The sequence below is a fragment of the Chinchilla lanigera genome, unplaced genomic scaffold, assembly GCF_000276665.1.
Source record: "Chinchilla lanigera isolate Chin_1 unplaced genomic scaffold, ChiLan1.0 scaffold00019, whole genome shotgun sequence".
In the NCBI taxonomy this organism is placed as follows: Eukaryota; Metazoa; Chordata; class Mammalia; order Rodentia; family Chinchillidae; genus Chinchilla; species Chinchilla lanigera.
Window position 1 is genome coordinate 16,981,655 of NW_004955420.1, and position 27,807 is coordinate 17,009,461.

Here is a 27,807-nt window from a genome sequence, read left to right on the forward strand (position 1 = left end):
AACGTTGATGCTGTCAGCTCTTCCAAGTCATTCTCCTCTTTTCAGTTAATCATTTAATTTAGTTCATCAACTGACATTTTTTAGACAAATGATTTAGGGAAAAGAGCTAGGCAGGTTTTGAGCCATTCCTGTAGCTGGAACCACAGTACTGTCCCTTGTAACCATCAGCCTTCTGATTCTATCTTCTGCCCACAGTTAATATGAAGGAAGATGGTGGGAGAAAATGATCTCATAGAAGTTATATGACACATGTTTTACATTTAGGCTACTTTTTGAAGGTCATTGCATTATACTAATTATTATTTCTGTGGTATTATTAATAGAAATCTTCTTATATATTCATATTTCATAGCCTGAGTCAGTCTGTTTTTGCAATTTCTGCTCTAAAATAAAGATTTTTATAGTGTGGAAAGAGTTAGAGTCATAGCACAAAGACATTTTTTTTTGTTTAAAGACAATGTTTAATTTTTATTTCTCATTTCAAGAACATAAAACTGTAGAGGAAAGTAACATTCACCTACAGTTCCTCTACCAGAAGAGCACAGGTAAAACTTTAGGGTATAGCCTTCCGCGAATAGTTACAATCTCTATTTCTCTGTTCTTAACTTTTTGCTGATTTTTTTAAATTATCATTTGGGTCTCACACCTGTCTACACTTCTTTCATTGATGAATGTAAGCCACTTAAATAGAAACACTTTCAGCTACTCAGGTTTGAAAGTCCTGGTATGTGCTCACTACAGGCAATGAATTGTTTCCAGATAAAGGAGATCTGAATCACGAGGAACTATTGCTGGCTTTTCTGAATAAAAATTTCGATTTCCAAAGGCCTTCCAAGAAGGGTGAGTTAAGAATAAAGTAAAACTTTTTCTTTTTTATTTTAAAGAGAAAAAAAAAACCAAAATAACAACAATGAAGGCAAAAACAATGCAACACAAAAACAATAAAAATGATACAGGACTTCAAAACAAGATGATAGGAATTAACAGTGGTAGTTATATTACATAGTGTTATCTTCAATGAAGTCAAACTTTTTCTATTAACAAATAAGATCTAAATTATCTTTGGTCATTCTTTCAAAGTGTTAATTTATATTAAATTAAATAACATCAACTCCTTTATATGCCACACAGAAGGCTTAAATGTAGCTTCATATTTAAAAATGAAACCATAAAAATATGGAAAACTTATTTATTTGATTTGAGAGTCCTAACAGGATTGGTAACCATCTAGTTAAAAAGAGTTACCTTCATTCATGTTTCCGTCTCATTGATGAACTCCACTGACACAATATTTTCTCCTATTAAATATTCTTTTGTTTAATTTTTTTTGTTTTTTGTTTTTTTCTGGTATGGGGAATCGAACTCACGACCTCACGCTTGCCAGGAAGGTGCTGTGCTACTGCGCTAAATCCCCAGCCCCTCTCTTATTAAATATTTTAAGAGTATTACATTGATTAAGAGTATTACATTTTGTCAGAACCTGCACACATGCGACCTACGACAAAATATGACAATATGGATATATAGTACCTTTCAGACAATATTTGAAGTATTTTTAAAAATATATATAGTTGCTGGACAAAATATTAGTTAAAGAAAAACCTTAGGGTTGTGCAGAGGTAGCTCAGGGGTATAGTGCTTTCCTGGCATGTTGAGTTCCAGGTTTTATCCCTGGCACTAATAAATAAATAAATAATTGTGGAATAAATGCATTTGAAATACTTTACAATTAGAATTGAGATATTTTCATTGGAGAAACAAATGAAATCATAAAAAGAAAAACTCATACCCAAATCATAAAACTTGGAAACTTCACTTTAATGTGAACATTTTGGAAAAATTTCCTTCTTATCAAATTATACATAAAATTTGTGTTGTGCTTTATCTTATTTACTATTGCTTCATACTAATTTCCTTATACCATGAAAAATGTGGTAGTTGATTTGCAAGTAATAGACCATGTCAGAACTATGATCTATTTTACATGTTATTGTTAGAAATAATCATTTTCACATGATATGGGTAAATGCGTTTCAATATTACAGGCATTGGAAAATATATTAAGGGTTTTATATTGCTAGTGGGGGGGTAACCTCACATTATATGAAAAAGTTTTCCTATCACATAAACTCCTGAATGAGTGTCCTGAAGTGAATTAAATATTACTTGAAATAAATGATTTTCATATGACAAATTTTTTTGCAGATGTAGAACTGGATAACAAATTAGAAGAATTTAACCAGGTGAGGTGTGAAATACTTTCAATTTTTATAACAATTGCATGGCAATTTGTTTTTGACACAGTGATTTTTCTTTTGCTTGTTTATTACTGCTTGTGCTGGGAATTCAACTTAAGGCCTTATGCATGTGGGCCAGGCACTGTGCTACTAAGCTATATCCCCAGCATGACAAAATGGTGGTTTTAAAAAAAAAAAAAAAAAAAAAAAAAAGAAAAACTGTTGCTGTAATCTGAAACTTTTGCTCCTGTTAGTGAAAAGGTAAACTACTTCACCAGGAATAAAAGCAAATTGTACTAAAATAATACACAAAATCATAACTATGGCTGATGTGGTCATAGCATAAAATGTACAGAAATCTGTATACTAGGTAGCTCTCTAATTACCTAGCTATCAGATCTTGGGCTGTTTAGCATGCTCTAGAAAACTCATTGGTAAAATGCAAAGCTATAGATTGATGTTTTCTGAAGTTGCTATTTTTTTAAACAGCAGAAATATTTTCTCCCAAAACAAATATGTGGTCTCTGCAAACTAAGTACATAATAAGAGTGGAGCTGGTCCACTTCTAACAGCTGGTTTGGAGGGGCTGCAGGGCTCTTCTTTGGTGAGGGAGCTCTCTTCCACCTCATCTTTTCTGTTCCTTCATGTGCTATGAAGAACATTTGGAAGTCATTGTGACATGTCAACATTACTGTGAATACAATTGGGTGCTATTCCATTATTCTTCAAATTGCATGGCCAATCAGAAGAAAGAATTATTCCCATCGTTCTCTTCTGAGCGGCAAAGACATGGAGACATGCAGTGGTCCAGGTTTAATGCATCTTTGGTAAGTTAGGTCTTCAAGGTTTAGGAATTTAGAGAGCTAGATAAAACTTATAATGGGTTGAATTGTGGGTGGAAACCTTAGGGCCCCAATGTACTTTGCCCTTCCTGCTAGAAAAGACTTCAGGAAATCCAAGCATCCACATAACTGCTTAGAGCTCTTTGAGAGGGACTGTTCATTATAGGTGACATAAAACCAAGTCCAACTACTCAGGCTACATTTATAGGCTTTCTATTAATTTACACCCAGAAGTGACGTCCTTTACCAAAATCTGTTTCTTTCTTATCTCTGGTTGAATCATGTATTTTTTCCAAGTCAGCTTGTAGATGCAAATTTCTTGTCTATTATTTATTTCTTTATTTTCTTTTATTCCTTTCATACCTTTCCCCTCTTCCTTTCTTTCATATTTCCTTCTCTTTTTTGTCTCTTGCTTTTCCTTTGTACTTTCATAGAGAAGAGCATGGTTAATATCAATGATTAATTAAGTATCATTTTTAATTTTTAACAGACAGAAGAGCTAAAAAGACAACTTACAAAGGAAAAGCAGGCCAAAATATTCTATGCTATAAATGATCTATTCCCTTCCCATCCTAACAAACCAGGTAAGCTTTCATTTCAAGTTTCCAGTATTGACTTCCAAAAGATTCATTTTGCAATTATTTCTGATTAGGAAGAGATTAAATTGATTTTTAATCCAATGATGATTATCAAGATCAAGGCTCATATTTAAAATAATAGATTCTGATGACATCATTCCTGTAAGCCTGTATGTGAGTGTTATTGTGGTTGTCACATTAAGTAGAAAAATCACATTTTCCAAGCTTAAATGAAATAGTTTCTTATTGCTTAAAACTCTGCCTTAATTACTGATACCAGCAGGATCAGAAGGGAAATAATCAAGGTTTTAAGTCAATTCTGACTTTTACAGCTTGTTTCTTAATATGAAGGAAATCTTATCGGCTTTAACACTGGTCATGAACTTAAGGTTTGATTTAGAACATACTATTGTAGGAAGACCATCCCTGTGCAGTGCTGAAGTTTTCATAATTCTTCGAAGAAATTCATGTTTCTTGTGGACTTGGTTCTTGTCTTTGAAAAAAATTGTACGTACTGTATGTTTCTTCATTCCTCAGGGATGTGAGGTTCTTAATATTTGCTTTTACTTGTCACCTACCCCAGATTTCTCTCAAACTTTGTAAAAACTTTACAGTACTCTTAAGAGGAGAGAGGAAAAACTAATGTTAAGACTTTAACATATTCCAAGCATTTCATATTTTAATATCTCAAGATACAGTGGTTATGCACTGAAAATCTAGAACTGGATTGTCTTGACTTTGATATTTCCTGACCATGTGACCTTAGTCAATTATTTTATACCTTTTTTTAAAAGTATCCTAATGCATGTAAATAAAATGATCTTCATGGGATTATTAGGATTAAATGAATTAGTGTAATTTAGAATGTTGCCTGCTGTGTAGTACTATGTAAGCTCAACTCCTTAAAATTATTTGGCAATTACTTCTGTAATTATTTATTCTCTATTATAGTCATACTGTGACTATTTTATTGATGGCAGATCTGCATGTTAGAGGGATTACCTTGTATGCCACATATAATCCAACAGGTTTAGCTAATGAATCTGAAGGAGGAAAGATGTATAAGATGAAACAGAAGGTAGGAGGGAAGGACTTTTGAGCTTGTTGAAAGATTTTAGCACTTCATGTTTTTGAGAAACCACCAGAAAGCTATAAGCAAATCAGTGGTCACTATAAAAGAAATTTGAATGAATCACTCTGCTTCTTTATGCAGAATATATTGAAAAAGATGGAAGCAGAGACCTGTAGTGAGGCTATTTTAATGGTGTAAATGCTTGTTAGTGATAGCTTGTTGTAGTAAGTTGAGAAAGTTTCCAAGAATGGTTCATCAGTCTTCATCAGGTATGGTGTGGCTACACTGACAGACATTTTAACTGAAAAGGCAAGCTATTCACCCCACACAAATCCAACAGTTGCTAGAGGGATGGGGTAAAAAATACCCAATAATGCCTTTCATATTGGAGAAGAACAGGAAACAAACGCCAGGAATGGGAGCATCTGTCAGTTCTGAAATCTCACTGGAAAAATATTGTGAACGACTCCTTACCCTGGGGATGGAGAAGGTTTCTGAATCGGACCTGTTAGTTTTTAGAATGGTTCTTTTGTGCATTGTAGTGTTTCTGAGTATTTGTTTTTCCATCATTATCCTTGAACATATGTCCTACTTGGGGAAATATTTCCTTCTTGTGAACTGAAGTTTTTTAAGGTCTCTGAACTTTTGCAGATTTGGTGGTACTTATTTTGTTTTCAAGTATCAAAGACTTTTTTTTTTTAATTCTAGGGTTCATGTTTTCTTTGGCAGTAACATTTTTCAAAAATTTAGAAAGCACATCAACTATTTTCTGTGTGCAAATATATTCTTAAAGAACTTTTAATTATTTTTCATTCTCATCCCCTGCTTAAGAGCAATTAATTTGAAGATACTTGAAACATCTCCTAAAGGGCAGATGCTTAGTCTGATTTTTTTCCCTGAATCCACTGGTATATACTGAGACTTTGTCTTTAAAATTTAATTGCAGTGATTGGGGTCTGAGAACAATTAACTCTTTCAATGTCTCAAGACATCTTGGAATTCTCTTTATTACCTTTTGATTTGTTTTAAAGAAGATACCAGTTACCTCCTGGTCTCAGGAACTCTTGTTGTTCTTTAGTCAGTGTACCCAAAACAAAACTATCTTACAACTTTTTCTTCTAGAAATTCGAGAGATTCATGATCTAAATTCTAAACTGTTTCAGGAGCCAGTTTTACCACTTTTGTTGCTATTTGATAAGCTGGTTCTTAAATTTTCCAATATATCGTATCAGTTTCCCTGGCTTCCATTAATGAGTTGATAAGACTGTGTCACAGTTTAAGTACTTCTTAGAGTAGCACCTGGTGTCAAATGCTACAATGTTCTAAGTACATTGAAATATGCTTGGCAAACTTCTTTAAAGAAACTAACCGAAAAATTTCACTGGTACAACGTCGTATAAATTTTAGTTTGAGTTTACACAAAGCTTTATGTATGTTGGTCATTTTTCTTCAGCTTTATGCATACACTATGAAGAACACATGATGTCTAATGTCACCATAGCAGGATAGGAGAGGCTCTAAGGAGGTAAATATGCTTTAACTGCTACAACTAGGTGCAGGATCCACATCTAATGTGATGAGGTTGGGTGCATGTGGTAAATGTACAGTGGTATAAGCAATAGTGCTTCTTCTACTGTGCACATTTTGGACTTATTATGCCATGTACTATAACACAGTAGGGATCTTAATTGTGTAGACAATATTAATTTGGAATTTAGGAAAGCAACCCAGACTAGAGATAGAAATGTGATGTTTACCAGCATATCCACATTTAACATTGTTATAGACCATCTAAGAGTGTCTCCAGATACAGAGAAAATATATCTAAAGAATGATGCTGAGGACATTCTAAAGATAGAGACTGGGTAGATTAAAGAGTACTAGCAAAATGACTGAGTAAGAGGAGCCACTAAGGAAGAAGACAACAAAGAAAACAATATCCAGAAGTTAAGTAAAAGAACTATTTCCTGGATGGAGCTCTGGAAAGTTATGCTACACCCAGTAAGATGACAGCTGAGACATTGCAAGTGAATTTGGCAATAAAATATCATTTTTTGGGCTTGTGGGTAGATACCTATAGTCCCAGTTACTCAATCCCTGCTGTTTGAGAGGCTGAGACAAAAGGATTATAGCTCAATGCCATTCTGGGTAACTGGTTCAAGGCCCTAGAGAGGTAGATCAGGGCTATGGTACTTGTCCTGCATGTACAAGGTTCCTGATTCAATCCCTAGTACCAAAAAGAAGAAAACAAAAAGTTCATAAATTGCTTTGACAAGAATTGCTGATGAACATTTCATTAAACAGATCACGACTAAAGAACTAGTGCCACTGGCAGTAGACAACCCCTTTGAAGAATTTTGTTCTAAAAGGTAGAAAGAAATGGGGTCAAAAGTTAGAGTGGTTTAAGTGTCACAGAGGTTTCGTCTTGTTGTTTTGCTTCTTTTTTGGTAAGGAAATACTGAAACATGTCCCTACATGATAATAACTATGTAAATATTTATGGTGATGGTCACAAAAACTTAACCTGCATTTTCTGTGAAGTTAGTGCTATCGGCCTAAGTAGACACTGACTACTATAAATACCAATTAAGATGAAAGAGCCCAGAGATGCCCTTTAAGGTAGGAAGAAGTTACATTTACTATGAGCTGTTATAATTTTCTTTAATCATTTAATATACAGTATAGTTGATAAGTACCTACAGCAAACATAGCTGCTTAATACCTACCATCAGGGGAGAAAGAGGAATGCAGGAGTAAATTAGACAGACATCAAGAGACACCAGAATACTGGCTGGAGTTTTATTTCATGTAAATGATAAATGGTATGTGAGCACCGGGGAGTTGGCTCTTTTGGAAGTAGCATTCATAGCAGTTCCTTTCAACTGGGTCCAAAAAATTCTCCCAACTATATTCCACTGCATATTTAATTGAGTTGCTCCAGTGGTACAAGCCTTGGCTAAATGCAGGTTTATATTTTTCTGCCAGACAGAGATATTCAGAGGACAGAGTGGGCAACAATGATAACTTTCCAAAGCACACTATAAAAAGATCAGGTTAGTGGGCCAAGATCCTCGGTTCCATGTCTGAAAATACACTTCTGCTTTCACAGGGTTTGAATGTGGTTTTCCTTAAGAAAAGCTGTGGTTCTTACAGAAAAGAGAAGTAGGGGCTGAGTGCTATCATAATACTTTGTGCTGATGTGGTGATGAGCACAAGAGTTCTGGTTTGCAGAGTCTAGTGGGGAAGGAAAGCTGCGCAAGCAGATAGACTTTTATTATTTATTTTAACCAGTGGCTGAACTATGCTTTGAGGTTTTGAAAACTCTTTCTCTTGTGCATCTTGTTAGCTAATAGTGAATCAAAGACTCGCCTCCAATAGTCTTAGTTTTGTCAGCCATTCAGAGAGAAGGAGATTAGAGGCCACTTAAATATACATTAGATGAAGCTATTATAAGGCAATTCATAGGGAATGACCTGTGAAAGATTCATGATGATTTATTTGTGCAATTGGAGATTGAAAAGGCACTAAATCTTATTTATCTGCAGCAGCATTTTAGGATCAGAGTATGCAGACTTAATGTGATAAAGAATGAATCTATTTAAATATTATTTGGTGGTTTGCAAAGCGATATTTAAACTCTTTTTCTTCCTCTTTCCTCAATAAATAGAAGCACACTTAGCCCTTATTTTACTTATGTGACTTCCTCTTTGTGTAGCGTAGAGATGTGAATCTCATAGGTCCACCCACTGTGTTCTCTGGACTGTGTATCACATATGTGTAACAGTGTTGTCTGGTGGGACATTCTGTGATGGTAGCATTCTCTAATTAGCATTGTTCATTCTGGTAATCACTGGCTAGAAGTCATTACTGATCACATCAGATATGGTCTTTGTGATGGAGAAGATGAAGTTTTGATATTTAACTGTAATGATTTATATAAAAGTAGTAGCTGTGATACTGAACACACATCTTTATAAAAGTCTCTTTAGTAGACTGTTTCATTCAAATATAAGGTTTCATAAAATATCTTTCTAATAAAGAATTTCCTTTGTTTACTATTTTAGCTTGCTTTTGGAAATACTGTGTCTAAACCTTTTCTCTGGAAGCAGAAAGAGAAGAATACTATCAAAAGTTATTGATATATACGCTACCTCTTAAATACTATAGCTCTTTTAAGCATAAAGGAATTGTGGCCCTTATTCTATATACTCTTTTCCTCTCTTTGCTAACTTGTTATGAACTATGCTATGCTATCCTATCCTTAATGTTTATGTTGTAAATAATGACAATTCAATTGCACTGTTGAATGACATGAGACTCAAAATGAATTTTGAGCTGAATTTGAGATGCTGTTATCTATTGCATGTTCTCCATACACAGTTTTGTCTTGTGTTGACTGTGCTGGTGAGCTATCAATTGGAATATTTTAAAAGGTACCTTGGAAATCCGCAATAAATGCTATTGTCTCAATTTGTGTGGAAAGTATACATCATTGTTCTTTCTCTTTATGGTAATTGTGCAGGCCATCTTCTGTGGTCTGTCAATTTGGACCGTTGTCATTTAGGTAAGTACAACAAAATGAATATATTACTAACAAGTAGAAACATATCATTTATTGGACTCTGGGATAAAGTAGTATTAGATGTCCTGGAAACAACAGGATGAGAAGAAAACTGATGTACAGAACTATTTGCCTTTGGGTCCATCAGTTCTCATGACTGCCTTCTCCACAACATCAGAAACCACTTCAGACTCCTAGCATGCCCGCAAGAGGCTAGATCCAATGTGTACAGCACAAATAAATTCATTGGCTTTCTCTTGTTGGTTTTTTTTTTCCACTGCTCTTGCTTACATCTGAAAAGCTTTAATTAACCCAAGGCTGGGAGTCTAACCTTAATTCTGTCTGACATTCACATTGCACAGACATATTGTTAAAGTAAATTTACAATTAAGGAATGATAGTGACTAGACAAGTATGTCATTGCTGGTTAGATGAATAAATAGACTTTTTTGAAACTTCATAGTATGGGGAAGAAATGCATATTTATCTGTGTAGTATTAAATGTATAGTGCTTTAACGTTAAGCCATGTCATAAGATCGAATGAACAATATTGCTTTAACTAAAAAAAGGTAAAAAGCATCTTAAGTGCCTAGAGAGAGCATGTAGGAGTTATTCAAATGTACATTAGTAAAAGTTGTACAGTAACGCCTGAAGATATTCCCATATCTTTGCAGCAGTTGTCCACACAAACACAATATTGCCATAAAGAAAGGTGAAAAATGCCTGCTTTCATCATCTCATGTTTATTAATGCTGGAAAGGCTAGTATTCATGCATCCTAAACCACTAGATATGAAGCAGAAAGCCATTCAAAAAGTTGTTATGTTTTTTAATTTTTAAATCATTCACCATAAGATACATAATTCCCTGGAAGAATGCATAAATTAAAGGTACAATTTGACAGACTTTGTGTAGTGTAAATTTTAAGACAATGTAGCCCGGAATTTATGCCCTCTCATGGAAAGTTGGTTAAGTAATCAACACCAGGACTCAGCAATCCACGTGCACATGTTCATTTTTTTCCATGAAGCTCTGCAGAGAAAGAAAGGTCATGTGTCATTCTGAAACTTCACGAAGTGCTTCAAGTCGGTAACTACCTAATGAAATATAGCCAGATGTGGAGACATACAATGAAGTGAATTAATAAATGAAATGAGCCATCACATTCTTAATAGAAATGATTGTCTTCATTTACAATTAAGTTAAAAAGACCCTACTTGAGAAGTATATTATTGACTCATTTTCTATTCTGTGTAAAGTGTTGCTAAAAATTAAAATACAAACACAACAGTGCTAAATGGGCAAAACATGTTTTCTTTTTTTTTCCGTGAACATCTGGTGTATATATTAGAAACAAATATATTACATACTAGAATAGAAAAAAAAATCACAACACTCATATCTCTTAGTTTAGGTAAAGTGGATACCATAGCCTTATTTTGAATAAAAAAGAATACAGAAAATCAATTTATTAAATACAACTTCAAATCTCTACCATGAGAATTTTGTAGGTTAAAGTAAGCTTTGATAGCTTTTGTCAAAGCACAAAGAAGCACCTGGTTGGATTAGAAATCTATAAATATTGACCTGAAAGAGAAAGGAAAGAAATGCCTTCTGAGAAATATGAAACAGTTTCATAATTCATCAGAAGTCTGGGGAAAGGTAAAAAAGATAGTTACTTCTAGAAGAAATGTTCAAGCTGTGAGTCCTGCCAGATATTTACCCATGGATCATGGCTGGCTTTCTCATACAAGGTGATGAAGAATATGATTATTTAGTTTTCTCAAAAATCATCTGTCTTTGTTATAGTATTCCACTGTAATTAGAATATACATTCACTTACTATTTTGTTTCCTGAACTTAAATTAGAATAGTTTTAGCAGTTTAAAAATTTCCAAGGAAACAAAGAAATGACATATAAAACCACTACGTATCCCAAGTACTTATGTTCATTTATTTCACCTTTTTATTTATTTATTTTTATTTTTTAGTTTTTTGGTTTTTTTGGTTTTTTCTCCGGTACTGGGAACTGAACTCATGACCTTGTGCTTGCCAGGCAGGCGCTTTGCCGCTGAGCTAAATCCCCAGCCCCTATTTCACCTTTTTAGATCTTTTAAACTTGATTTTTAAAAGGCACATTGGATAACTTAATGATTAATCTTTTATAAAAGTCCATTATTTAGTCAAATTCCTTTCTAATGTATTTTTGTCACCATGATGGTTGACAGTTCTTTGGATTGTATGTCAATTTTTAGTTTAGACTATCAAATACCTATTTTAATACGAAGACATCTTCTCGTAATAGTCTTTCTTTCTATGCTAAAATAAACCTTTCCTTTTTTAGACCAAACTTCTTTCCTTCCCATATCCAGGTTTGTTTGGCAGTGACTACTAGCGTTTAAAGGACAGACATATTCCAGATACTCTATAAACTTCTGCTAAATAATCAATGCTGAATCTCTGACGCATGTGATGTCATCTTTTGTGTCTTTAATGCAATTCTGGTGCACGGTGGGCTTATGTGCCTAGCCTACACTACAATCAGTTCTTGCTGATAATTGGACTTTCTAAAATATCAAACTTTATGCTTTGGTAGTTTAATTCAAGTAATCTGGCTTATTTTAAATAAATCACACTCAAATACTTTATCTTCCACATTGCCTTATTTAGCACAGTATATGAAACATTAAATCATTTATTGGAGGAACCAGTAACTTCAAAGAGATTGCATTTTAACTTAAAGGGATTGTATTAGTTTAAATAGATCTTGCTAAAATGACGTGTACTTTTCTGACTTCAGACTACTCTGGGATTTACTACTTTACAGTTCTTTAACTTGTCTACTTTCATCTGTTACTTCGGTGAAGTTGATCAATTCATAACGAAACATAACTGCCTTTAATTATTTGTTAAAATTCAGAGAAATTTCATGAGACAAGAGATACTGAAGTTTAACGAACAAGTAATATCCTTCCCTTCCTTAACTCTAACTCACTGGGGCTTCACAGCTAACTAGAGTTATGCTTTATTTGGTTAAACTTCACTGAAATTTGAATGTGACCAAAAAAAACCCCCAAATTTCATTACTATTAACCGGCAGGTCTGTAGACAAAGAAAAAGAGGTAAAAGGATTCAAGACAGAATACACCACATTGTTTATCCTCAATGATAAACAAATAGGTTGTAGCAAATTTTTCAGAAACAAATCTTTTGTTATTATTTTTTAACCATAAATAAAAAAGAATGGTAGGGCTGGGGATTTAGCTCAGCGGCAAAAGCGCCTGCCTGGCAAGCGCAAGGTCGTGAGTTCGGTTCCTGGTACCGGAGAAAAACCAAAAAAAAAAAAAAAAAAAAAAAAAAAAAAAAAAAAAAAAAAAAAGAATGGTAAATATAGAAGGCACTTTATTGCATATTTTGACTGTTAGTTTTAAAAGTATGATTTAGGGGGCAGGTCACCATTTCTAAACAATTAAATATATACTTTAAAAATATACACACATTGAAAGGATCAACACAGTTTAATAAAACTGAAACAATACTATGCTGTGATGGACTGAAGCTCAAGCTTTAGAAATCAGTTCATTAAAAGTTCAATCATGAAAGAGTACAAAGAAGAGTACGAAGAACTTCACTGAAGCATCTTCTATTTTTGGTGATATTTTCACAGGAGGGATCTGCATCTGCAAAAACAAAAGCTGAAGTTGTTAAAGCTCATAGGCATGCTGTAGATCAGGGAAAATACATTTGCTTTAATAGACAACAGCTAAGTCTCTAATTACACGATGCTTCATTATAGCTTTTATTTGCATCATGTTTTTATTTTGAAGCTGGTAAAACATTATAATTTCAGATCAAAATGTATGAAAGTCAGCATTTTTAATGTATCATCTAGGTACAACTTATGCCTAAGTTTTAATAAAACTTATAAAATGTTTCTGTTATAACTCCGTTCTTCAGATATCTACTGTTTATTTCTTTCCTGAGTTTTTAATCTTGATTCAAAAGGTATTGTGCTGATAAGCAAATGATAGATAAAGAATACCAGGCTACAATGTTGTGTGTATTGTGAAGGCAGCACATTGATAATTGTTTATTTTGCTCCTGGTAAGAGGATCCAATAATATACTGGTATTTACACATCGTATTCCTTCTGTAATTGAGAATTATATTACTTTGTTTAAATGATGGCATATCATTATTTCTCTTAGATAAAAATTGCCAGCATAAAAAAGTCAATGTGCATATCATATTATTAAAAGGATTGTCATAATATCTGTGCCATTAAGTGGCAGGATATTTATCATCATATATGTAATTTCACCAGGTAGGCCCCTGGTGCCAGTGACGGAGACAGAAAACACAGTAATTGCATCGAGAGAAGTTGTGACAACTTCGACCAAAATGGCACCTTGAATTTCAGTAGTTCAGAATAAGGTGCGTTAAGCATTCAAATTTATTGAAGATTTGGGTTGCTATAAACATTGCTATGCATACCGATGTTCATAGCAGCATGTTATGTTCCTTTCCAAAATGTGTATCAGAGAAGAAATTGGCATTTGGTAGGAAACAGGATAACGCACAGCTGCTGTATCTAGAGTTGACCGCAAACCATGCAAAACTTCCACGATTAGGTACCAGTTTCAATTTTAGTGTGAAAATGTAAAGTAAAACACAGAAGGTGAAAACCCACAACTAAACTTGCTTCAAAAGAGAATAAGTCAACACCCACAGAAGTGAGATAAAGATTTGTGAAATACTGTTTCTTTATTTTTTTGGAAATGTAAACCAGTGAACGTAGCATCCAATAACGACAATTTAGTACCAAGTATCCCTGATGGGTCATGAAGAGAGAAGGTTGATCTAGGAGGCCAAAGATCTGGGTCTTAGAGCTTACTGTGGCCAAAAGTATATCAAATTTTGGATAGATAAATTTCCTTTTACAGCACCTATTTGCTGAGTTATTTTATAAATTAGGGTTGGATAAACTAAGACTTTAAGTTCTTGAATCTAACTACTTCTCAGTGTGACTATATGAGCATTATTTCATGATGATTAAATTTCATCTAGTAAATGATATGCAGATGACATCCCCTGATTGACACAGCTAGTACTATGATAGTAGGAATGAATATATCAAAACTAAACTTGAAAATCTGAATGAAAATTATAAATGTATTAGCATTTTATGGGTTTTATTATTCATGTAAAACATGAAACTTCACATGAGGAAGTAAAATAAAAATATCTACAAAATCTTGAGGTAGTGATGGGAAATAATAAATAGAAACAATGGCTGAATATATGGTTAATCACCACAATAATTAACAGAAGAGAAAGAGAAAATATATAGTTAATGTTTTTTCCTAAACCTATTCTTCTGTAATATTGCTCTTAAGATTTTAAGATAGCAAATCTTACTGAGATTTAATAATAATGATAGTAAATGTCTAGACACTCAAAGACTGTTAAGGAAAAGACACAACATATTGACTTGGACTTTACCCAGCACAATTCAGGAAACATACTACTTTAACGTTTTTTTACAATTTAGTACTCCCTACAGTTTCTGTGGCCTAAGGCTTCATTTGAATTTGTATATGAAAATGGGTTTCCTTAATAGTTTATCATGCTTGCTTTGGTTGAATTGCAAAATGTTAAAATGAATGATAATCTAGAGTGGCAAAAATATATGTAGAAAACAATCAACCTTAATCATTTTAATCTCAGTGCCGTAATCTCAGCACTTCAAGAAACTGGAAGACAGGAAGTTGATGCTGAGTTATTTGCTTTTTCATAGTAATTATCTAACCCCTACTCAAATATAGTGTGGCAATTATTAGCAAGCCCAAGGAACGACCACATTTGGTGTATCTCTAGCTATGAAGAAAAACATCTCAATCTGAATTTTGAAGAGGGTGCTATACCAAAGGCAGTATTCCTGCTCATATTCAGGATATGGCCCTGTATTTGTGGGTGCTCAGTAACTGCAAAACATCATTAATCAACAACTCCTGGTAACATTTTTTCATTAAATAATTCTAATAAAAATAGCATACGTTCCTGTGGCATTAAAGCCTTTGAGAAGAAAGGAAAAATGGAGTGGTTAAGTTACAAGAGGCTCAGAATTAACATGATGATTTTGGGTTTCTACATCAATGGTCTGAGGATCACTGTGAGAGAAGGCAGCATTTCTTTTTCTCTAGCCTGAAACTGGTAAAGCAGTTTTAGGTTTCCCAGATGTTTGGGAGGATGGATGTGTCTTCTGTCAGCCCTACTGTATAATATTCATGATTAAATAAAATGATGCATAAACTCAGGATTTACATTTTCTGGATTTTAGTTCTATTGTATAACTTTCTATCTGTGTGGCATCTTGGGTTAATTAATATAGTTAAGCCTTCCATTTATTTGTATAACAACTACTGCTTATGAAGCATTTACATGCCAGATATGTACATATGTATATATACATATATAAACATATAGGTACATATAAATTCATTTAATCCACAGGGCAATATTATGTATTAGAAGCTATTGTTATCTCATTTCATGAAGAGAGATTTCAGGATTTAAGTAAGGCCCTACAGTAATGAATAGATGACTGGGGATTAGAACAAAGAAACCCTGGTCTATCTTGCTTATACTTTTATCTCTTACACTATAATACTTCTCAATATACTAGAGAAAGTCACAGTTCTGCTTTCTGGAAAGGTGATGAAAAGTAGACCTGCATGTGAAGTATGGATATCATGTATGGATTCTAGCAGAGTTCTCAGAACTGTAACATAAATTGCTATTGCTTGCAAATATTATGTGTCCAGTATTCCCAGGTCCACTACATGCATTTAATTTAATCTTCACAGTATCACAATGGTATTATTCAAATGTAACAGTGCAATATCTTGACAGAAACAAAGTAATGTAGGAGTGAATGACAAAACCAGGATTTGGATGAGGTGTTTGATTGGGTAATATTCTACTGCTACACCATTTCTTTCTAATGTTCCACATTATCATAAATCCAGTAATGTATTCATTGATAACAAAATGGTGCATATTACTTGAATGTGTATTCTTTATAACAAAAGGAACTTTCTCTGCCAGGCCTGGTGGCACACACCTGTAATCCCAGCACTCAGTGGGAGGGTGGGGCCGTGGAGGAAGGAGGATACATGTCAGTTCTAGACCAGTGTGGGCTACAAAATGAGCTCAGCACCAGCCTGAACTGTATAGCTAGACCCTGTCTCAGAAAAAAACCAAAAAACCAAAACCAAAACCAAAACTAAAAACAAAAAGATTTTCTCATCTATATATTTATAAAGGCAATTTATTATGTAAATAGATTTCAACCCTTATTTGCATGTTAATAGTCATAATTATGTAGAAGATTATGAAAATAGCTAAGTCATCTATTTTCTTAGCTTGACGTGTATCTGGGATATTTATTTGCTTTCCAAAAGTCTCTTAAATTATTTATCAATATATGAATTGAACGGAAAAATATTTGCAAAAAGATGAATATATAAGCTAAGAAATCAGAAGGGTGATTTTTAAGTCTGGATGGATCAATTAGTCCATTGTGGAAATGTTTAATCAGATATCTGCACGTGTTGCTTCTTATTCAAAATGTACTCACACTTGGAGCCAGTTAACCTCTGGAATTTGAAAGCCGGTTTCTACCAATCCGATCCACGGGGAGACCAAACCGCCTTTTTGGATGATTTACTGCTTTCCTGAAACAAATCAAGGAGAATATATTTAAGCTAAAATTGAATTTATTCATCATTACCTTTATTCTTTATTCCAAAGATATGAGAACTTTTCCTGGGGTTTGGAATAAAAATGATAATTAGGATGCATCCACTACCTTTCTCACACTTTGAACAAGTGTTGAAGTGGACATGACCTTTGCCATTTTACATACAAAAAACTTGAAATATAGAAAAGCTAATTTCTCCATATTCAAATAGAGCATATGAAGTAGACTTTATCAGCTAATCTGCTAACTGAATGGTTTTGTGGGTAAATCTCTTCCCCTCTTTTGATTTTGTTGTTGTTGCTTTCTGTTTTGTTTTTTGAGAGAGGGTCTCACTGTGTAGTTCAGGCTGGACTTGAACTCACCACATAGCTCAGGCTGGCCTTGAACTGGGAGCAGCTGTCCTGTCTCAGTCTCCTGAGTCCTAGGATTATAGGCATGTGTCACCATGCCTGGTTTCTTCTTTAGATTTTATTCCTTTGTTAATTGTGGAAAATTGGACTGAACCAGTGGTTTTTCCCAAACTGCCTTGTGAGAAAGGATAATGGTGGAAAAGAAAATAGCAGAGATGCCAAGACTGGGCTTGTAGTGTATCTCTCAATGGCACTTAGAATTCACCCAGAGAAGCCTTGTACATGGCAGTCTGTGTGCACTTATATTGTCTTTACGTTAAATTTTGTTTAAAAAAATTTAAACAGATTCATTATTAAACTGAAATTTAAAAGAAATCCACACAAAAATACAAGAAGACTATCATCCAGTTTACCCTTTTATATAGTAACTCTTTAAAAATAAAAGAAAACATTACTATTCAATTTATCCTTATCATCCCTTAGTACTTTTCCCACCAAATTCCAGGGGATGACCTAGAATTTAAAGTATAACTTTCATGGTCTGGTTTTTGAGTTAAGAGGAATTTCATTTTCTATTGTTGACAGGGCTGGGTGGGATAAACTAAGAAGCAGAGGAAAGTGAATTTTCTCACAGCATAATGTAACTGACTTCCAGATATGTTAGGCTTTTCGTTGACTTACTTATGCAGAAAGGAGGACATACTATGTGCAAAATGATATTAGGCACATAAGATTACATGTGTAATAATCATGCAGAGCAAGAAACACAAAATTATCAATAACCAAACCGTTTCAGAAAGGGAAAGAATGGGGAAAGTTACTCAGTTTTAAATTTTGCAAGCAAATGATAATGATGGAGTTCTTGTTTGAAAAATCTCAGCGATGTGGATTTATTACCTTACAACTTCATTTTCATGTTTTTTTTTTTTTTTTTTTTTCCGGTACCAGGAATCAAACTCACAACCTTGCGCTTGCCAGGCAGGCGCTGTGCCACTGAGCTAAATCCCTAGCCCACAACTTCATTTTCAGTAGCTTAGTGTTAAAATAAAAGATTTTCTTCAGAACATTTTCAATACCCAGTTTAGTTCTTTTCTAATTATCTGCATCATATTGTTAAGGACTACTACACAATTTAAACACCAAAAATCCATCAAAATCTTAATTTTTTTGAGAATTTTTATAGTATCATTCAATTATGTTTATTATTATATTGTAATTGACCATATACCTACTAGCTGTGTATGAGATTCTTGTATAGATGAATCAGAAATAATTTTTCCTTTCAAAACGTATTAATTACTCTTAAGAGTAATATGATTTCATGTAAACAGTAGAGAAAAAGACTCACTTTTACTGAGGCCAATTTTTTCCTTAATAATGCTACTGATGTTATGATTACATAATTTATTGAAAGGCTCTGAAAACTGTGGAAACAATAGATCTATGATAGATTTTTCATTACTGTACCTTGCACATAAAAATCTACAAACTTTGCTTATTTAAATTAATTAGATGAAGGGAATCAATGTATACTCAGTCTCTTTTATGTGCCAGGTGCAGTCCATAATGCTGGGTATTCTAACATTGTACATACATACCCTCAGATGATATTTAGAGATAGTGTCATGTTATTTTCTCCATCTAATTTAACTACTTGCTGTTTCATAGCCATCTCACTTTTTATATGGGTTTTGGTTTTATTGTCTAAATTCAGGGCATGTATGAGCTTATAAGAATTTATTTCCTATACATCAATTTATTAATTGGATAAGGAACAATCTAGGAGAAAAACAGTTATTGCTTATTCATACCACATCCACACCCTTGCCTTCTTTCGGACATTTTTAGTGAAATCTATTATCTGCACTTTTGGACTTTCTGATAACAAAGTGACTACATAATTTTCAATTCATTAACCAAATTGGAAGCTGCATAGCTGTCATATTTTGTTATAATTATAAATAATGTTTTTTTAAAAAAACAAAAAACAAAAATCTTGCTGTGGATCTAATTCAGTGGTGCAAGTACCTGCCTGGCTAGCAGAACATCCTGAGTTCAATTCCCAGTACCCCCCAAAAAAAGAAAAGAAAAGAAAAATCTCTTCTTTACATTGTAAATTATCTTTAATCCACACAAATAAATTTATTACCATCAATTAAAGCAGATACTTTCCTTGTGATAGTAGGATAATGACTTCCCACAAATATCCACCTTATAATCCTTAGAATATGTAAAGAAATCTTTGGAGAAAAAAAATAAGATGGGAAGCTTGTCTTGTGCTGAATGGTCCCTATCCTGCCACTGACGTCTTTAAAAGGAGATGGTGCTAAAATAGAGTGGGTCAGACAAGAGCAGCAATGGATAAAGACTTCACCCATCATGGCTGGCTTTAAGGATGTAGAAAAAAGTCTTGAATTAGGGAATACTGTGGCCCTTAGAAGTTCTTCAAAGAAACAAGGATCTCAGCTGTACAGCAATAAAGGAGTGAATTCTACAAGCAAGTTGAATAAGCAGAAAATAAATTCCCTGCAAGAACCTCCGGAAAGGCTCACAACCTGCTGACTTCCTTTACTCCCTCTGTGTCCATTTAGGGCTACTATCTAAGTGCAGTGTGTTGATAGATAGGTAATGTTAAACTGATAAGTCTTTTTCCAGTACCCTTACATTCTTCTACTAACTCTTCTGCCATTAGACCTCCAGGAAATGGGTAAGACGAGCCACCTCAAGAGAGAGGAGCATGCTCAGGGGTAGCCTCAGACAGAAAGGAAGAGGAACTGAAAAACCAACCTCTACCAGGTGTTAAAGGACTGTGAGAAGGAGAAGGAACTAGCTTCTGGGAGAAAGAGTCGTCTGACATGAGCATCGGTTTCCCTAAGAGTTGATGTCATGAAAAAAATCCTTTCACTTTTTAAAAGGGAAGTGTGATGTTCTCATATATCATATACATTGAAATACAATGTTATCAGTTATTGTCAATTTAGGTTTTAAAAAATAAAGTTTAGAGAAAAGAATGTAACTTTTTTTTTTTTTTTTGCTTTACTATAGTTTTTTCTTTCCCTGCTGAAATAAACGAGAAGCTGCTGTGATACCACTGAAAATGAAAAATAAACATTTCCTCTTTCCTTCTTTCCTGCACTCATTTTTTCTTCCTTCCTTATTTCTCCCAGATGTGACCACAAAATTATTAGAACCAGAAAACAGAGTTTTAAGGGGCTAAGGGTATAGCTCAGTGGCATAAATGCCTGCCTGGCAAGCACAAGGTCCTGAATTCAATTCCCAATACAAGAAAAAGAAAAACAAAACAGGACTTGGGCTTACTTGATTCCTTTACTTATTGCTAGTGTGATCTTCTACAAGTCTGCTACTCTCAGCTCCTTTTTTGATAGAAATTCAGTATGTCTGCTTTTTCTCTTCCAAAGTTGTTTATTCATTTATTACACTTATTTGTTACATAACATTTGGTTGTATTTGCATTTTTTCTATGCAATGGCAATGTAGTAGTAAATAGCATATATTTTACCTTTAGCGTGCACATTTTACTTTGAAAATATCTAATGAGGTAATACATAAAAACATCTTACACATTTTAACAAAGACAATATACCAGTTTAGTCCAGTGGTTTTCATACTACATTTAGCTTGGTTTTTCCACAATTAAAAGTTTTTAAAAAGTGCACTATCTAATAAGTGAATTGTGTCAGCAGACTGTTGCCCCTCCCTCTCTATATAAAATGACTTCTGAAAGAACCTCCAGAAACAGCTAATTTTCCTTAGAAGACAAGAAAGGGCCAAGTGAATGTCAACCCTGTCTGCAGGTGGTTTTATTCTAATAAAAGATCCACCATTACTTTGACTTATTCTGTTAAATTTGGGATTAGTTGCAAATGCTCACAGCTGTCTAGAAATTGAATTTAAATTTAAAACAATAAAACCAATATTATATATAGTATATACATATAAATATATATATTCCACTCAGCATTTTCAAATTTTAACACATATAAAAGTAAAAACAGGGGCGGGGGTATATCTCCGTGGCACAGTGCCTGCCTGGCAAGCACGAGGTCATGAGTTTGATTCCCGGTACCAAGAAAAAAAAAAAAAAGAAAAACAATTCTTTTCAAAAGGTACATAAACAAGATTATTACAGTTCAGTAAGCTAACAAATTTCTATGCATTCTATGTCCATTCAGAAGTAAAATGGCAACATACTAATGTAGTTATCTTAAAATTTTTGCTGGTATGAAATATATATAAAAGGACCATACTCTGTGACACATGGACTGACAGAAAAGCAAAATATGTAAAATAAATAATAGAGAAAGAGTCTTAAAACTAAAAAGGAAAGCTATACTTTTTGAATATTTAGTCCCTCTTGTGACAAAATGATGGTATGACATGGCTTATATGAATTTAAAACAATTCACTATTTTCATTTAAAATACTCTATAAGAAGTCTGAGGTTATGGAATATCTATTAAAGTAATATAAAGAGAATCATTAGTGTTTATTTTAAGCACAACTTTAAATTCACAATATCATATAGACTTTCTGAGTCAAATAGGATTTTAAAAAATATTTATGTCCATGAATAATTACATTCAACAGGTATTTGAATATTCTAAAAAGGCAGTTAAAATTATATTTACAGGTGTTTAGAATCGCTTAACACAAGTCCACAAATTTTTCTATGCTCCATTAAAAGAAAAAGAAAAGAAACATAGCTATTTGTAACACTAACATAAGAAATCTAAATTATCAGCACTTCATACATTCCAGTGTTTTCCTCCCAAACTACATGCCTTTCATGATGATATTCCAGAGGTAATTATAGACTAGAGATTGGTTTAATTATTTCTTGTGTTTCTCCTTATAATCTACACATTATCTTCAAAAATTTGTTATATACTTTAGACAGTTCTAGAATTGTACCTACAGCGATCTTCTACTACAGACTTAATATACAGCATATTACTCATGCTATATTTAGTAAGTCAATATTATTAGTGGTACTAATATATTACTATTGATAGCTATGTTGTTAGGTATATCTACATAATAAATCTTATAATTGAAACTTGCTAGGAGAATAGATCTCAAGTGCTCTCACTACAAGAAAATCACAGATAACTATATGAGATGGTAGATACGTCAATAAGCTGACTGTGACAGTCACTTTAAAATGTATGCACACATCAAAACATGGTGTTATATCCCCTAACTATGAACAAGTTTTATTTGTCAGTCACACCTCAGTAAAGCTGGATAAAAAGGAATTGAGTATAAATTATCTCTCTTGGCAAATATGTACTTTGAGAATTGTGCACATGGTCAGACATACCTACAGTTACTTTCTTTTCACTGTTGTATAATATTACATTACATGAACATATAACAGTTTGTTTATCCATTCTATCATGGAGGAAAATTTGAGGGACTCTCTTTTTGGTTGTTTTAATATAGTGATTAGTTGAAAATTTAATTTTCTTGTACATACCTTTGGTGATCATTTAAGGATTTCTGTACAGTATATTTTCAGAACTAGAACTGCCAGTTATACAGAATATTATGACATACTTAGTGCCAGACTGTCTTCCAAAATCATACCCATTTACACATGAAAGTATACTGTATGACACTTCTACTATTTCAAATTTGTGCCAACCCTTGTACTGTGGATTTTTAAGTTTCATCAGTCTAATGGATTGGTAAGCATGCCTCATTTTCCTTTTGATTGACTTTCTCTGAATTTTAATGAACTTTCTCACCTTTTACTTTGTTTACTGGCCACTTGAATTGCTTCTTTTTGGAAGTGTCTGTTTCAATCTATGGTTGTTCTGTTACTTTGCTGTTTCTTTTAAATACTGATTTGTAGGGGTCTTAAAACATTATGAGTATTAGATTTTGTCAGTTATAAAGACATCCAACTAATTTCTCTCTTCTGTGATTAGTCTCCTTTGTTGTGTCTTTTATGAAAATATTTAATTTTGTTTTAATAGTTAATCCATATTTTTTCATCTCTATCCTAATAATAGATTCAGCTCTTCAAGTTTCACAAAAATCCTACTGCAGTTGTGACTGGAATTTTACTGGTCTAACATATATGTCAACTAGGAGACAGCTGAAACCTTTGTAATACTGAGTCTTAATATCCCAAATCATATATTGTTTAGCTGATCATTAATGTCTTTTAAGTTAACTGATATCATAACTTTTCCTAAAGACTTTTGCTAGATTTGTTATTGTTTAGACAATATCAGCGAGAGTATATGTTTTTGGTATTTTTCATGGTAATCTTTACTTGAATTTAAAAAAAAATTGATTTAATTATTAATTTACTGGTGAGTCTACTTATGAATGAACATTTACTTTAATGGGATGCTTTTTAATGTGTCTTTTGAGGTGACATAGTTTCACTGATTTGTTAATTCTATCACCTGATTTTCTAAACTAAACCAAACGCGTAAGGTATTTATGTGATAAACTCAACATAACAGTGCTGCACTGACTTTTAATACATTACTAGAATTGTTTTTCTATTTTTTGGTAGGATTTTATATTTGTATCCATTGGAGATTTTCATGCAATTTTCTTTTTTGTTCTGTCCTTATATGGTTCTGATGTTTAGATGTATTCTTATTAAAGAAGTTAAGGATGACATCGTCTATTTTGGTCTTCCTTTTGTTATTTATTTAATTACATCATGGTTTAAGAACATGCTCTTTATGCAAAACAGGCCTCTGAAATTTGCCAGGCTTGTTTGGCAGACTAGCATATCATTAAAGTCATGTGTAAATGTTGATTCAGGGGTACTCAGAACTCCTCCTAACGCTCCTCCCTCTAACACTGGGATGCAACTTTTAACCTGTCCTATTTGTGAGTTCCAAAAAACTAAATTTGGAGTCAGGGTGTGGAGAATGTTCTCTAAAAACCATAGTCTGATATGCTGCTGCATTTTAAAAGGACAGTAAAGTGCTAGCTCCCTCCCCAAGAAAGGCAAGCATTTTACTGAATACTAGCCCCAAAGGGAAAGATGTAGAAATAGCTAACAGAAGATGTTCTTATACAGTTCAGTAGGCTAGACTAGTAAAACAGAGAATGAAATTGTAATATAAACTCATATGAGTAGAGCAGCCAGACTCCAACATGGCTTCCAATAATTTTACCATTACGCTGTCTCCGTGTTGGACAGAGCTGACTTCGGTTACCAAGGATATTGTGGAAAGAAATGACACTGTGTGAAGTATGGCAAGTGACTGCAGCTTCTGCCTTACTTTGTTGGCTCACTGACTGTCCCTTTCTAATTGTCCTATGGAAAAGTTTGCATGGCAAAGAGCTAGGGCCTTCAGTCAACAGCCAGGGTGGACCTGTCAGCCACGAGAGAGGTGTAATTTGGAAGCAGATACTCCAACCCCAGCAGTAGTTTCAGATGACTGCAGTCCTGACAGACAACTTCTTGGAGTGATCCTCAGCCAGAAGCACCCAAGCAAGCTTCCTTTGCTTTTTGGTTTCTAGTGCACAGAAACTGTATGAGGACAAAAGTTGTTATTGTTGTCTTAAACTGCTCAATGTTTGGTAATTTGTGACATAGCAATTTGTATCTAACACTCTGAGATTCATGAGGGAGGCAATCTCAGCAATTTGGGGTTCCCAGAGAAAAGTACAGGGAGTATATAAAACAGTACAACTGACAGCCACCCGAATCCTGCAGTCTTGGTTGCCGTAATTTACAATTAAACGTAGAGTTAAAATATGGCAAGAATCGTGCTGATATGTAACTACAAAAGTTAAAAAGGATGATACGTGATGACAGACTAAACAGAAGCAGTCAGAAAGGTGCTGTGCAGGATGAGAATGAAGCAATGATAGTCCACAGAATCCTGTTTAAATTGCAAATACACAATTAGACTCTTAGATTAGAATTCCAGAATGTTAGGATGATCGACCACATTAAATCTAAATGATGATGTGGTTTTAAGCAGCCAATATATAACGCCTCTTTTTTTAGGTCCTCATTCAGAAATACTATAAACATATGATATAGTGATCAATGCATACAAATCAAGATGCTGGGTTGTTTTACAGACCAAACTGAATATAGAATATGCCTTTCTACTTGCCTTTCAAAGAGTTCACTAATATCTTTCTCCTAAATTAGACAGATTTATATAACTAGATATTGTTAGGCAGTAAAAACAGGAAAGAGGTGGGCGAAGTAAATTTACTCAATGACTCCTCCCAGTTCCCAATCAGATGGGCAGCTTTGGCAAGGAGCAAATAAAGGATGATACAAAGAGTCGGTCTTTCTCTAACAAGAACTCCTGAACACAGAGGGCAGAAGAACATGGTTTCTTCCTAAAAAGTTCAGTGAAGAAAGGAAGTGCTCCTTTGCTTAGCAGAAAGTTTACTTTTGACATTCAGTAATTTTTATTTGTAGTATCAGGGACTGAACCCAGGCCTTTGACTTGCTAGATAAGAGCTCCACCTCTGAGCTAAATTCTGTATTAAATATTATCTGAGACTAGGTTTTCATACATTGTCAAAGCAGGTCTGGAATTTATGGTCCTTCTCCCTCTGGAATAATTGAGATTATAGGTGTATGCCACTATACCTGGTCTTACTTTTGAAATTCACTTTCAGTGGTGGTAATTCAATTTTGAATAGATTGTGTTAAATTTATAATACTGCTGCTAATTAGACATAATATTAACTTCTGAGGTAGTGTTGCAAGGAACAGGCCATCTGAACAGCCATTCGGAAGCTATGAGCGCTGGAATTAAATAAGGAGATCAAATACCTGTAAAGTAACAGACATGATTAATTTGGAAAAGTGCTACAGAGTTGTAGGATAAGGCAGAGAACTCAAGAAGCTCCTTGAGGATCTGATTAACTTTTTAAAAACTTCTACCTAGCTTATGGATTTATACAAAAAGTCTTACAGACTTTTCTTTGTGAAAGGGTAGGTGATATACAATCAAAGCCTCTGTATAGAATCAAGTATCATCCATTTTGGAAAAAAAATTAAATCTTCATATTAAATTAGGTAGGGAGAAAAAGTAAAAGGACTTTTTCCTTTTGTGGTGTTGAACAGAGGTGAAAAAGAAAAGGCAATCAGGAGCAGTTATTGGCAAGAACAGCTCAAGGTTGCTATGCTTGAGGGCATTTCCCACTGTGAAGCCAGGCTTTTTAACTAAGAGGAAGGAAGCACTTAACAATGGCACCACACTCTGAAAGCCCTCTCTGTGTTTTCCGCATTTGAAAAGCAGCTCATTTTAACTACCCACTTTGGGTGCCTCCAAATAAGAGCTGAAAAATATCAGCAATAGCTAAGAGATCCCTTGGTTGGCCAAGGTGTGCCACATCGCTTCACAACAAATTAGAAAGGAAATGAAAGTGTTAGAATTTTTATCATGGTTTATGGGACTGGATTAAGAAGGATAATAATATCTGACTAATTGAAGCTGGCCCCTTTATTCTCAATTTTAGGCTGAAACTATGTCTGGCTTAGTATAAAAATCCATGTATCATTGATATGGTAATTCTAAATGTATTTATTCAATGCATATAGTATAAGTGAAATTCACTATTCCTAGCCTTGAAAACATTTTTATTCACCTCTAGCTTTAGGCTTTTTAATTTCCTATAAATAAATAGAAAGCTATTGGACCTGATGTATAGTTTATAGCTAGGAAATCTCAGGGAAATCATTTCAAATCTCTGAATATATACTAATAGAATGAGAATCATAATATATCTTCCTAAAGGTGTTATGAAATTCTAAAGGATGTACCAGAATGTTAAAATGGGATTCTTTCTATTTCAATTTTTAGCTATGGCTCAAAAATGGTGAAGAAAAAAAAGTATTTCCTCTGTATTTCCAAAATAAGGTCCTAGACTCATGTAATATTTGCAAGCGGGGTTGCTACAAACTGATTTTTTTTTCGACCTTAATCCAATAATATTGGTGTTGAGCAGGTCAGGGTGAAAGAATCCCTTAAAAGCAATTACTAGAGAGCAATGCCATTTTCTCTGTGCATTCAAATAGAGTAAGAGCTTTGAGAAAAGCACCCAGAGAGCTTGAGATGTTCCCAGTAACTCAGAAGACCTGGTAGAACAGTGTCTGCAAAATCTAAACAGCAAGAAGACATGAGGATGCGCTTCAGGACACAGTGAAGAGATGCCGGCCCAAGGAAGAGCTTGACTTTTATTAGCCAAGGTCAAGAGCACCACATAGAGCTAATTATAAAATAGACCCTGCTCCATGAGTTTGCTGCCAGGGACGTGAATGCAGCAAATTCAGCAGGATGCCGCTGGTGGTGTCCAATGGGAACCTGAGAGGATAGGATGAAGATTATGGACATAATTGACCTTCCAGAGGAGGAACACTGCTGTAAGCGAGGTTGTA

General features: G+C 34.0%; 2 protein-coding genes across 2 annotated transcripts in view; one reads left to right on the plus strand and one right to left on the minus strand.

Moving 5' to 3' along the window:
* Uts2b (urotensin 2B) overlaps positions 1 to 27,807 on the plus strand; it is a 69,227-nt gene that overhangs the window by 34,652 nt on the left and 6,768 nt on the right. Inside the window, exons 3-5 of the mRNA XM_013513490.1 lie at positions 742 to 840; positions 2,206 to 2,243; positions 3,570 to 3,663. Of these exons, the coding sequence (XP_013368944.1) occupies positions 742 to 840; positions 2,206 to 2,243; positions 3,570 to 3,663 (231 nt within the window). The remainder of the gene's footprint in view (positions 1 to 741; positions 841 to 2,205; positions 2,244 to 3,569; positions 3,664 to 27,807) is intronic.
* Positions 12,793 to 27,807, minus strand: part of Ostn (osteocrin) — a 41,130-nt gene continuing 26,115 nt past the window's right edge. Inside the window, exons 4-5 of the mRNA XM_013513489.1 lie at positions 16,930 to 17,026; positions 12,793 to 12,970 (exon numbers count right to left, since the gene is read on the minus strand). Coding sequence (XP_013368943.1) covers positions 16,942 to 17,026 — 85 coding nt within the window. The 3' untranslated portion in view covers positions 12,793 to 12,970; positions 16,930 to 16,941. The remainder of the gene's footprint in view (positions 12,971 to 16,929; positions 17,027 to 27,807) is intronic.